The 14,255-nt window shown below is 46.1% G+C and overlaps 1 protein-coding gene across 1 annotated transcript in view; it reads left to right on the plus strand.

Moving 5' to 3' along the window:
• Positions 1-14,255, plus strand: part of NVL (nuclear VCP like) — a 239,096-nt gene that overhangs the window by 193,955 nt on the left and 30,886 nt on the right. Inside the window, 1 exon segment of the mRNA XM_029593097.1 lies at positions 3,410-3,498. Coding sequence (XP_029448957.1) covers positions 3,410-3,498 — 89 coding nt within the window.

Below are 14,255 nucleotides of genomic sequence, written 5' to 3' on the forward strand. Positions count from 1 at the left end.
AGACCCTCAAATAATTCTCATCACAGATGCTTCCAACCTCGGCTGGGGAGCCCATGTGGCAGAACTGCAGACACAAGGATCTTGGTCTCCAGAGGAAGCCAAACACCAAATAAATTTCCTGGAGCTTCGAGCAATCAGATATGCTCTCAGGGTATTTCAGGATTGCCTGTCCAATCAGGTCATCCTGATTCAGACGGACAACCAGGTGGCCATGTGGTACATCAACAAACAGGGAGGGACGGGCTCCTATCTTCTGTGTCAGGAGGCTGTGCACATATGGGCAGAGACCCTCTCCCACGTGATGTACCTCAGGGCCACCTACTTGCCGGGAGTGGACAAAGTGTTGGCAGACAAGCTGAGTCGCACCTTTCAGCCGCACGAGTGGTCTCTCAAGCCCATAGTGACGGACTCGATTTTCCAACAATGGGGTTACCCTCATATAGATCTCTTTGCAACATGTCAAAACCACAAAGTACAGAACTTTTGCTCTCTCACTCGCAGCCAACACTCACAACCAAGAGATGCGTTCTCCCTCTCGTGGGCGACAGGTCTCTTATATACCTTCCCTCCACTTCCACTTCTCTCAAAGACTCTCGTGAAGTTATGTCAGGACAAGGGAACCATAATCCTGATAGCGCCTCACCGGCCTTGCCAAGTGTGGTTTCCAATTCTTCAGGATCTCTCCATTCGCAGGTACATTCCCTTAGGAAAGGACCCGCTTCTGATTACGCAAAACGACGGGTGCCTGCACCACCCCAATCTGCAAGCCTTGTCTCTGACGGCATGGATGTTGAAAGGTTAATCCTTCAGCCACTTAACCTTTCTGAATCAGTTTCCCATGTCCTGATTGCTTCACGGAAGCCTTCCACGAGAAAATCTTATTCTTACAAATGGAACAGATTTCAGTCATGGTGCTCTTCTCAATCCCTTGATCCCTTTACCTGTCCGATCTCGAAGTTTCTGGACTATCTCTGGCACTTGTCGGAGTCAGGTCTAAAAACTTCCTCCATCAGACTGCATGTTAGTTCGGTGGCCGCCTTCCATAAAGGTGTTGGGGATGTTCCTATATCAGTACAACCCCTTGTAACACGTTTTCTGAAGGGCTTGCTTCACCTCAAGCCTCTACTGTGTCCTCCGGCCCCTTCTTGGGACCTCAACCTGGTTTTAGGAAAGTTCATGAAACCACCATTCGAGCCTCTCCACTCCTGTGAACTTCGCTATCTCACATGGAAAGTGATTTTCCTTTTGGCAATCACTTCGGATCACAGAGTTAGTGAGTTACAGGCCTTAGTTACCTATCCGCCTTACACTAAACTTCTGCAAGACCGGGCAGTACTCCGCACTCACCCTACGTTTTTGCCTAAGGTAGTGTCAGAGTTTCATCTCAATCAATCCATTATACTACCTACCTTTTTCCCCAGGCCCCATTCCAATCCAGGAGAGCAGGCTCTGCATACCCTTGACTGTAAACGGACTCTAGCGTTCTACCTAGACCGTACAGCTGCCCACAGGAAAGGCACTCAATGTTTGTCTCTTTCCATTCCACCAAATTGGGGCAGCCTGTGGGTAAGCAGACTCTCTCCTCCTGGTTAGTGGACTGCATATCCTTTTGCTATCAGCAAGCAGGCATTCCACTTCAAGACCGTGTTAAAGCACACTCTGTGAGGGCCACGGCGACTTCAGTAGCACACCTACGATTGGTGCTGCTTCCTGACATTTGCAGGGCTGCCACCTAGAGTTCTCTCCATACTTTTACAGCCCATTATTGCTTGGACAAGGCCGGAAGACAAGATTCCATCTTCCGCCAATCTGTCCTGAGTAACCTATTCACAACTTGACGTACCAACACCCTTCCGCCTACCCGTTAGGGGTTCAGGATGCCCTCCACCAAATTCCACCCCAGTTGTTGTGCCTTTTGCACGTCTTGGGTACATTTGGAGCATTTCTCGGACATCCTCAGCTCGGTACTCGCCCATATGTGAGGACTACCATCCTGCTTGTCCTGTGAGAAAGCAAATGTTGCTTACCTGTAACAGGTGTTCTCACAGGACAGCAGGATGTTGGTCCTCACGAAACCCGCCCGCCGCCCCATGGTGTTGGGTTCGTTAACGTTTCTTATTTTATTTTTCGGCACTTCCTGTAGCTTTTAAACAAGACTGAAGGGGGACCCCTGCTGGCTGCAGGGTTAGTGCCATGCTGGGCATGCCCAGTAGGGGCCAGTCAAAGTTCTACAAACTTTGACAAAAGTGTTCCATGATTGGGCTCCATTCTGTGATGTCACCCAAATGTAAGGACTAACATCCTGCTGTCCTGTGAGAACACCTGTTACAGGTAAGCAACATTTGCTTATCCTGGAGGATCTAGATTCACTGTTTTTGTCAGAAGCCCTGCTTGTACTGTCTTCTGTGATGCGCAGTTGCTTCTGTTTGCACTTGCATCACTCCCCTCTTCAGGCATCCCTGCTACGCTTGGGGATGTGCGTCTCGGTCTTTTTCTTGGCTTTCTTTAAAGAACCCAACTCTTCCTCAGCCTGGTGGGTCGGCTGCCTTGCAGCAAAGAACAGATGTAGTGCTCCAGCACTGTGCGGTTTACTGCTTTGTCCTGCTCGGACAGCCTGTAGCTTGGTATTCACCTATGTGTGAGGGCTGCCATCCTGCTTGTCCTGGGAAAAAGCAGAGCTGCTTACCTGTAACAGGTGTTCTCCTAGGACAGCAGGATGTTAATCCTCACAAAACCCTCCTGCCTCCCTTGGGAGTTGGTTTCTCCATGTATTAACTATATCATGGACTGAGGGATTCTGCCTAGGGGGCAGGGTGATGACTACAGCTGCACATGCTCAGTAGAGCATGCTGAAAGCTCTAGAATCTTTAAGATCAAAGTTCCGTGCCGGGCTCCGTCTGATGTCACCCATGTGTGAGGACTGGCATCCTGCTATCCTAGGAGAGCACCTGTTACAGGTAAGCAATTCTGCTTTCCCACGATGCCAGGGCTTGTCACATCCACAATGCACTTACACATGAGGTATTTTATCAATGAGGTCATCTGATAGGATTTCTGAGGCGATAGGTCTAGTGGTAAATGTAACATCAGGACCTCTTATCAAATCCCCCCTCCCCCAATGTGCAAATTGCCTGGGTTCTCAACTCAAGGGAATACAGGCTCACCTGAAGCTATAACACCACTCCCTAATGGCTGCAGGAAAGTGCGTCTTGTAATGCAGGTTTTTTTTCCTCCACACCTGGAAAGCTAGCTGCACTATTCCCAGTCCCAGTTATCATGTGGAATAGGAATCCTGAAGGCCCCTCAAGCTCTTGACTTCCTATGACTGTGCTATTTGTGACCATTGGCACGGCCAGAAGGCGAGGAGAGAAGGCACGTTTGAAGTGAGCTGCATCTGTTTGTATTGTAGGGGCGCCGATCTCTCTGCTCTGGTACGGGAAGCCTCCATAAGCGCCCTGAGGCAAGAAATGGCCCTGCAGAGCTCTCTGAGCAGTAAAGGTAAGTGCAGAATGAAAATTCAGGGCTTCTCTTTCTCCCCATGAAGTGTGTTCACTCTTTGACCAGACTTTAGATCAGAATTGCAGTGAATGAAGATAAGGACATTAAAATGTTTCGGCTCACCGAGGAGCAGGCATTTTATCAGCTCCTGGGAGAAGCTGTGCTCCCCCTGTGAGTGCAACCTATTACATTAACTTGAAAGTTCTCGGGGGTCAGCAGTGTGCCTGGGCAGTTAGCGCTCAGAGCTGCTGTCTGGTGAGCCCAGCTCTGGATGTTCTTCCCATCATTCACTTCACCGCCCTCTGCTCAAAATTAATTTTGTAAGCTGTACTGAGAAGGGCGACCAAAATGATAAAGGGGCTGGAACAGCTCCCCTATGAGGAAAGACTAAAGAGGTTAGGACTTTTCAGCTTGGAGAAGAGACGGCTGAGGGGGATATGATAGAGGTGTTTAAAATCTTGAGAGGTCTAGAACGGGTAGATGTGAATCGGTTATTTACTCTTTCGGATAATAGAAAGACTAGGGGGCACTCCATGAAGTTAGCATGGGGCACATTTAAAACTAATTGGAGAAAGTTCTTTTTTACTCAACGCACAATTAAACTCTGGAATTTGTTGTCAGGGGATGTGGTTAGTGCAGTTAGTATAGCTGTGTTTAAAAAGTATTGGATAAGTTCTTGGAGGAGAAGTCCATTACCTGCTATTAATTAAGTTGACTTAGTTTTTGGGTACTTGCCAGGTTCTTATGGCCTGGATTGGCCACTGTTGGAAACAGGATGCTGGGCTTGATGGACCCTTGGTCTGACCCAGTATGGCATGTTCTTATGTTCTTAATCCTGTGAATTTGTGTGTACAGTTCTGAGAGCATTGATGCCATATAAAGTGTGCTTTAACTTTTATCCACTCTCTGTTATTTCAAGGGCAGGGCTTGTGTCTGAGCCAGGCACTGTACTTGTGATCCTTCTTTTGTGTTTTTTTTCCCCTCCTCCTCCTCCTTTCTTCTTCTATCTCGGTCAGAACCAGGGCTGATATCTGGCTTCATGAGCCTGTGTTCTCAACCACCCCTCCAACCTCCTCAAGTCCAGTTATTGCATTAACGATCCTTGGCTGAGGCCTAGCACCAGGCCTCCTTCCAGCAGCCAGGGAGCACCCAAATTTCTCCACTGCCTCCCAGGGGCTGTGAACGCTGCCTCCCCCTACCCCGAGCGGGGAGCTGAAGAACTGAGTCAGAAATCGAAGCTAGGGGTCTCCATGTGGCAGTGCGCAGCATTGCCAGCAAGCCGCCAGGCTGGCTTCTGTCCCTCTGCGGAAGAGGGAAACAAGCCCTACTTACTCCTGCTGTCAATTCGGAAGGAGCCAGGGAAACAGGAGCTCTCCAATCTCTCCTGGATTGCTCCTTTATCAGCAGCCATTATCATCTGTCTAGGTAATAAATTCTGTCCTGCTTTTATGGTACGTTTGTGAAACGCTCCTGCTTATCTGATGTTTAATATAAATAATCACTCTCTACTCATTAATATAGTTGAAAATTGCATATTCATTGAAAACAAAAATAAATGGAGGTGAGCAGCATGGAATGGAGTTTCCTATTGGGATCTGCCAAGCGCTTCTAAGTGACCCAGAGACAGGATGAGCCGTTTGTCTGACCCAGCATGGAACTTCCATTTAAAAATAAATAAAGAGAAATCATCCGTTTTAATGTCGTATGAACTTACAAAGCAAGAACAAAAAGGGTAAAGCTCTCAGAAGTGAAAACAACCCACTAATTGCTTGGACAACAGATCCGTCTTTGTGGTCACATGTTTGCTGGCTTTCTTTGGCAGAAGGACAAAAACTCGTCTGTGCACAGAAAGCACTTCACCCAGCGAAACAAAAGCTAGTGGGAGGGATTTTGTTTGACGAGCACTGGCAGCAGCATGGCACATCAGATTTACTGTTTATCCCAGCGCAAGCAGGATGGTAGTCCTCACATATGGGTGACATCACCGGACAGAGCCCTATCATGGAAAACTTTCTGTCAAAGTTTCTAGAAACGTTTGACTGGCACACTGAGCCTACTGAGCGTGCCATTATCCTTCGAGCCTCAGGGGTCTCCCTTCAGTCTCTTTTTTCCGCGCTGCAGTTTGCCTCGCGGTTAGGAGCTCTGTGTAAATTCTCACATGATTTTTCCTCACGGAAAAAAATATTTAGGATTCTTCAGAAAAACATCCCCTCATAGGGGTCTCCCATTTAAAATCTTTTTCTTTGACTCGGTGAGTAAAATACTCAATTTTTGCCGTCGATACAGTTCTCACCGTCCCTCGGTGCCCAAAGGCCGTCGATGGCTGTCAGGCCTCAACCTTTTATCATTATGGCAGCAGGTTTTAGAAAGTGCCCAGAGTGCCCTCGCACTATGTTGATAACCGATTCTCATGATGTGTGTGTCTTATGCCTCGGCCCTACACACAACATCTCATCTTGTACTAAATGTGCCGAAATGACATCGAAAGTTAGGCGGGCTCACTTGGAAAAAATGGAAACTCTGTTTAAACTACAGTTGATTCCATCGATATCAACACAATCTTCACCGGCAGGGGTATCCAAAAAAATAATAACAAAAACCTGCCGGATTCATGAAGGCAATGGTGACCGCCCGTCACCGACTCCATCAAAGGCATCGACAAAATCGACCTCGGCACTGGGGAAAGACCTGGCCGAGCACCGTGAAAAACATCGACACCGGTACCGATGGGAATCCACACCAGGTGCTGGCACTGATTCTGGAAGGGCTTCAATGGCTATCAAGCCACCCCTGAATAGGACAAGGTTAGAGGAGCCGACTATGCCCTCGACACCAGAAAGGAGAAGGCGATCTCCACCGATATCTGTGCCTGGTACTGCGCCCCCACAGGGACCTGTGGAGGAGACAGTTCCACCTAATCTGCCACCCCCTGTAGTTGCTCTGACCTCATCAGCTACACGGGAGGAACTGGACGGTTTTATACGCCAGGCAGTCATCGATGCCCTCCGGGGGCTACAACCGCCGGTGCCAGTCCCCATACCAGCATCGACCCCGGAACCATCGGTGTTCGCACCATTACTTACCAGGCTAGATACATTGATCGGTGCCCTACCGACACAGCCTGTGCCACTGATATCCAAATAACCGGTGCACCCTTCGAAGGACCTGATTCCTATTCCCGGGTCATCGGATGAAGAAGGCATTGACTCTGGTCCACAGTCACCGATACCTCAACTGATGCCTGGACCATCAGGACTCTCGGGACCGAGACGTCTGCAATTTCCCTCGATGCCATCGGTGCCACAACCATTTCCATCGATGCCATCAAAACCATCAAAGGATCCATTGATGCCTTTACATCCTATAATACCAAGCTTCTTTCCTTGTCCGGTATCTCGAACAGAAACCTTTCAGATACCTGGGAGGATGTGGACACTGACTCTTCGACAGAAGATATGTTGTCAGAACCCTCTCCTCCAGAAGAAAGGAGAAAATCTCCACCTGAAGACCTCTCCTTTTCAAATTTTATCAGAGAAATGTCAGAAACAATCCCATTTGATCTGATAACGGAAGAAGATAGAACACATAAGACATTGGAGGTACTACAATTCATTGATGCTCCAAAGGAAATCGTGGCTATTCCAGTACATGAAGTACTGGTAGACCTGCAGCATTGACTGTGGGAACATCCATGCACTGTTCTCCAGTGAACAGAAGAATGGATGCCACATACTTGGTGCAGCACATACCTGGTTTCCAGAAACCACAACTACCACATCTGTTGGTAGTTGTATAGAGTCAGCACAAAAGAAGTCAAGGAGACTTCGTCCTCATTCCTCAACACCTCCTGGAAAGGATCAAAAGTTTCTGGACATTTTAGGACGCGATATGTTCCAAGGCTCCATGCTCTTGTCAAGAATTGCCTCATATCAGCTATACATGACATAGTACCAAAGAAATCTGTGAAAACAAGTTCAGGAAGCAACAGAAACTCTTCCACAACAATATCAAGGATCTTTTAATACCATTATACATAAGGGCCTTGAGGCTGGAAAGCACGAAGTCCATGCAGCTTACGATTCATTTGAAACAGCCTCTCAAATGTCAGCAACTGGCATTAGTGCCAGGAGATGGGCATGGCTGAAAGCATCAGACCTCAGGCCTGAGGTTAAAGATAGGCTAGTCGACTTGCCTTGCACCAGTGAAAAATCTGTTTGGTGATAAGGTTCAAGACGCAGTTACACAACTTAAAGACCACAATGAAACTCTACGTCATTTATCGATGATCACTACAGAAGCACCTTCTTCTGCAAGACACTAATCTAGGAAAGACACTAAAAAACCATTCTACCGCCCACGTAGGTATTGCCTACCTGCTCCTCATGGGAGAACGACTAGGCCACCTCAGAGAGGACACCCTAGGGAGCCTAAAACATCCAGAACCCAGCCTCCACCTCAAACAGGCCAGACATCTGGATTTTGAAGAAATTCCAGAGAACAGCAGCCCCTCCAAAAGTCCAAATCAAAATTTACCAGTAGGAGATCGAGTCCATCATTTCATATCCAATTGGATGAACATCACCACAGATCAATGGGTAATTTACATTATAACACATGGTTACCATCTAAATTTTCTCACGGTACCCAAAAATTACCCACCCAACTCACTGTGGATACACCAAGATCACACAATTCTTCTAGAGTCAGAATTATCCACCCTTCTGAGCGCCAGAGCTGTGGAACCTGTTCCCCAACCTCAGCAGGGCAGAGGATTCTACTCCCGCTATTTTCTCATTCTAAAGAAAACAGGAGGCCTCCGCCCCATCTTAGACCTCTGCAATCTCAAGAAATTTCTATGAAAAGAAAAGTTCAGAATGGTGTCCTTAGGCACCATGCTTCCCCTTTTACAAACAGGAGATTGACTCACTTCTCTGGATCTGCAAGATGCTTACACTCACATTCCAATTTTCCCTCCTCATCACAAGTACCTACGTTTCCTACTGGGAAATCAACATTTTCAATACCGGGTCCTACCTTTCAGACTTGCCTCGGCACCCCGTGTATTTACAAAGTGCCTATCAGTAGCTGCGGCCCATCTATGCAAGAATCACATATATGTCTTTCCTTATCTGGACGACTGGCTCATGAAGAGCCAGTCCAAGCAAGGAGCTTTTGACACTCTCAAGCTCACTATCAATCTGCTAGACTCTCTGGGATTTCTCATCAGCTACCAAAAATCCCAGCTGACTCCATCTCACCTCCTGACTTTCATCGGAGCAGAGTTGAATACCAGCATTGCAAAGGCCTTCCTGCCCATCAGCTGCACAGACACACACTCCAGACTAGCTATATCTCTGCGCACAAAGAAAACAGCTTCAGCCCATCAATTCCTAACCCTGCTAGGACATGTCTTCAATGGTCCACGTCACTCCTGTGGCCAGATTAGCCATGAGAATAACACAATGGACTTTGAGATCACAGTGGCTCCAAGCCATTCAACCACTGTCATCTCCAATTCAAATAACCCACCAGTTATGTCTATCTCTTCTCTGGTGGACGAACACGAGCAACTTGCTAACAGGTTTACCCTTCCAGCAACCAATTCCGGAAGTAACCTTAACCACAGATGCATTCATCTTAGGTTGGGAAGCTCATGTGGACAATCTTCAAACTCAAGATACTTGGACAAAGCTCAAAGCAACATTTCAGATCAACTTCCTAGAGCTTTGAGCTATACATTATGCTCTTTATGCATTCAAGGACTGCCTTTCACACAAGACTATTCTCATACAAACAGACAACACAGTTGCCATGTGGTACCTGAACAAACAAGGTGGCACGGGCTCTTATCTCCTCTGCCAAGAAGCCGCACAGATCTGGGACTGGGCCCTAACACATTCCATGTTTCTCCAGGCCACTTATCTGGCAGGCATACACAACATAGTTGCAGATCGCCTCAGCCGTCAGTTCCATCCCCACAAATGGTCCCTGGATCCGGCAGTAACAACCAGAATCTTTCAACAATGGGGTCAACCAACAATAGACCACTTTGCGTCCAAACTGAATCACAAGAAACAAGTTAGCCATGGATGCCTTTGCTCGCCCCTGGAAGTCAGGCCTCCTATACGCATATCCCCTGATACCGCTGATAGCCAAAACTCTCGTGAAGCTACAACAGGGCAAAGGGTCGATGATAGTCATAGCCCCATATTGGCCTCGACAAGTATGGTTTCCCATACTTCTCAACCTCTCAATCAGAGAATCAATTCGCCTGGGCACAGCGCCCACTCTCATAACTCAGAATCAAGGCATGTTACGCCATCCGAACTTTCAGACCCTATCCCTCACAGCCTGGATGTTGAAAGCTTGATCCTACAACCGCCCAATCTTTCAACTAATGTCTCTCAAGTGCTAGTTGCTTCACGAAAGCCTTCCATCTATAGATTCTCCATATGGTGCACGCACAAAGGTATAGACCCTTTTTCCTGCCCCACTCCATCTTTATTAGACTATCTCTGGCATCTTTCAGACTCTGGTCTCCAGATCTCTTTGGTGAGGGTACACTTGAGTGCCATCTCAGTGTACCACAAAGGAGTTGGGGATGCCCCGGTAACAGTGCAACTCCTTGTGAGTAGATTTATGAGGGGTCTATTACAACTTAAACCCCCTTTACGGCCACCAGTCACTGAATGGGTCCTAAATTTAGTACTCACGAAGCTCATGCGCTCTCCGTTTGAACCTACAGATTCCCGCGATGTTAAATTTCTTACATGGAAGGTTCTCTTCCTAGTAGCCATTACATCTGCTAGAAGGGTTAGTGAGTTACAAGCACTTGTCACATACTCACCCTTTACTAGGTTCCTACATGACCGAGTGGTCCTCCATACTCACCCTAAATTCCTTCCCAAGGTGGTTACTGACTTCCACTTGAATCAGTCGATAGTCTTGCCCACCTTTTTCCCAAGGCCTCACTCCCACAAGGTGAGAAGGTTTTACACACTTTGGACTGTAAACGTGCACTTGCATTTTACCTGGACCGCACTGCAGTCCATAGGAAATCCACCCAACTCTTTTTTTCTTTTGATAAAAACAAACCAGGAGTTCAGTGGGCAAACAAACTCTCTCCAATTGGCTAGCAGACTGTATTGCATTCTGCTATGAGAAAGCAGGCCTTCCCCTCCAGGGACGAGTGAAGGCGCACTCAGTGAGAGCCATGGCAACCTCAGTAGCACACTGCCGTTCAGTACCGATTGCTGAGATCTGCAAAGCTGCAACATGGAGCTCTCTTCACACATTTGCAGCCCATTACTGCCTGGACAAGGAAGGATGACAAGATTCAGCCTTTGGACAGTCTGTCTTAAAGAACTTATTTCCAGTATAATCCCAACTCCTTCCACATCCAGCCTGCTGTGATTTCAGGCTGCCTCATTTTTTTACCAACAGAACACCAGTTGTTGTGCCTGTTGCACAAGTTGTACGCTGTTGGTCGAAAACAAATATGACTCAGCCTATAGCTTGCTAATCACCCATATGTGAGGACTATCATCCTGCTTGTCCTGGGAGAAAGCAGAGTTGCTTACCTGTAACAGGTGTTATCCCAGGACAGCAGGATGTAGTCCTCACGAAACCCACCCTGCGGAGTTGGGTCTGCAACGTTTTATTAATTTATTTTTCACTCGCACTTATTGCTACAAATGAGACTGAAGGGAGACCCCTGTGGCTCGAGGGATCATGGCATGCTGGGCATGCTCAGTGTGCCAGTCAAAAGTTTCTAGAAACATTGACAGAAAAGTTTTCCGTGATAGGGCTCCGTCTGGTGATGTCACCCATATGTGAGGACTACATCTTGCCCTGCTGTCCTGGGATAACACCTATTACAGGTAAGCAACTCTGCTTTTTGTTGAAACCGCGTAGAAGGGGTGTAGCTCCTTCATGCAGACAGTGAGACTGGTATTGGGGAAATCTAGCAGAGAGGGTGCCACGGGAGCTGTCCTAGCTGCCAATCCTCTACCGTAGTCGGTTTAACGTGCTTGCCCTTTTAGAACAGCACGTGATATGAGAGCCGTGGTACCTCAAAGAATGCTTACCTGGTACGCATCAAGGTCTGCTCAGAGAAAGTTGCTGTGTGCTCCCTGGTTACGGGAGATGCTTTTGGTAAAGTCTAGAGTGAGAATTTTTTCAGCAGTTGCCGCACCCCTCCTCTTCCCCATCTATGGAATGATTTTCTAGTTGAGATTAGAACGGAGGAGAATAAATTGTCTAATTTTTAGAAAGAAAGAGAAAATTTGTCTTTTTTCCAGAAGTAGAAATTGGAAGAAAATTTTAGTTTACAAATTTGGATAAGTTAGTTGTTTGTTTTTTGAAAGGATAGTGTGGGATAAAGATTTAGTTTAAATAGAATAACTTATCTAAAATTACATTTTATTAAGAACTTGGTTCAAGCCATGGGACAGTATTCAGCTACTGATCAGTTAGCTTATCCAGCTAAATTTGATGGGATATTCAGTGGTGCAGCTGCACTATTGAATATACCTGACTGTCTTAAGATAGCCGGGTAAAGTCATCCAGCTATTTATTTGGCTAAATATAGTTAGCTGTCTAAGTGGTGGGCGGGACAGAGACATTCCAGGACATGGCTGCTTATCCAGTGATATTCAGACTTATTTATTTATTTGTGGTTTTTATATACCGGACTTCGTAGGATAACATCAGTTCGGTTTACATTATAACTTCAAAGTCAGCAAAACAGAGGCTTTACATAGAACTTATAGGAAAACAGTGAATAAAATAAAATTAAATAAACTATACAATGAACGAGACTTAAATAGAGGTTGTTGGATAACTGAGATGGTATTGAGAGAAATGATTGGGGGATGGAGTGGGGGGAAAGAGAGAAAGGGGGTAGGGGGGGGAATGAAGATGGACGGAATGTATAGAGGGGATAGGGGTTGTATATTGCATATAGGGAGGGGAATGAAGAGATGGGGGAGGGAAAGGAGGAGTTGCATAGATTGCAAGGAACTATTTACAATAGATGCATTGGGGAGGAATTAGCATATATGATTATAAAACTATATACAGAGTGTACATTATTAAAGATATGTAAGTCAAGGCATGAAGTTGAAAATCCAAGATGGTAGCAACTAAGAGAGGGGGTTATCTTATGAGGGATCGTGAAGTTGGAACTGAGGGATCTGTTAGGGGCAGGGACGCGGGAGAGGAGGGGTGGTGAGGGTAGAGGCATTGTGTGGCAGGGAGAGTGTTTTGTTGGCAAAGAAGATTGAAGGGTGAGCAAAGTGAGTGAGTTTTGGTGATATGTACTATTTGAATGCCTTCGTGAAACTTATCCTGTTTCCTTTAACCAAATAAGTTAGACCTGCTATTGGGCAGGTCCAAAGTTAGCTGGCTGTGCCACTAAATTTTTCAGTTAAATTAGCCAAATAAGTTTAACTTTCTTAGCTGGATGTTCTCTGAATATGAGCCTCATAGTTTTCTCCCCTGTTCTGACATCCACAAAAATGGCAGGGACAAAAGATGGAAGTACTTTTCTTTTTTTACCTACATACATGAAAGCACATTTTCAAATAGAAAAACTACCCAAAGAAAGGGATTCTTTGACCATATGTATGTACATGCTAGTGCTTTATAAATAACACTACTGTAACAGTGTTGCATGATGCCTAGCTAGACGGAGGATGCAGGTAGGCTCAGCTCTGATGGCCTGGTTTCTTTTTTTATCCCATAATTGCTATATTTTGCCTTTTTTAAACATCTTTAAGGCACAAAAGATGTCGACTGAGTCTCTCCCAGCACTTTGGGCTGATCATTTGAGCAGATCTCAGCACTCAAGGACAAGCCAGCCTGAAGAGTTGAGCTCCAATGAAGATTGGCCAGTCCTAGTGACACGGATGGAAACTACAAAAACTCTGCCGAAAATGTTTGACAGATTTTCTGAAAAATGTATCAGCTCTAATTTCGGTGTGAGGTCGAGAAGGTGGTGCAATTAGTCTCATCCACACAGGAGAATGCTACACAAATAATTGAGATCGTGGACTGGGTGGAAGACGTGGAGATGACCTTTAACGGATTTAGACAGAAAATAGATGTTTTGGAATGCAGATATCATGAGACCACTGAAAACTTGGATGATCTCGAGAACTGCAGTAGATGGGAGAACATTAGACTCATGGGCTTACCTGAAGTAGCAGAAGGCCAAGACCCCGTGGCCACCATTTCAGAATGGTCGAGGGAGCCCCTATGAAATTTGAGTGGGCTCATCACACTTTGACCTCACCTCTGTCTCCTAGTAGTCACCTGAAAACAGTAATTCTGCATTTTCATAGGCTCAGTGATGGAAAAGGTGCAACAGAAAAAGATCTCTCTTACGCCAACCAAAAGATATACTTTTTCTAAGACTTTTCACAGTTACTGCAAAAGAAACGGGCTGCATTTCAAGACGTTAAATCCCTCCATTTACCCTGCCTGCCTAAAAGTGACAGATCACAACAAATTGATTTTCTTTGACATGGTAGAGGAGCAAGAATAGAAAACTTCAAATATAGAATTGATCCGAAGAGGCTCAGGAAAACGAATGACCAACAGGTTCTTGATGACAAAAAAATATATAAAACTTGAGCCGGTCTTCCCTGGCAAAGGATGTCCTTTTAATGCCCTGACCAAACAATCAGAAAATGTCGGGCAAAACTCAAACTGGAGAGAAAACAGAAAATAAAAAAAAAAAAAAAAAGCTTACGTAA

This window comes from Rhinatrema bivittatum, chromosome 3 (assembly GCF_901001135.1).
Source record: "Rhinatrema bivittatum chromosome 3, aRhiBiv1.1, whole genome shotgun sequence".
NCBI lineage: Eukaryota > Metazoa > Chordata > Amphibia > Gymnophiona > Rhinatrematidae > Rhinatrema > Rhinatrema bivittatum.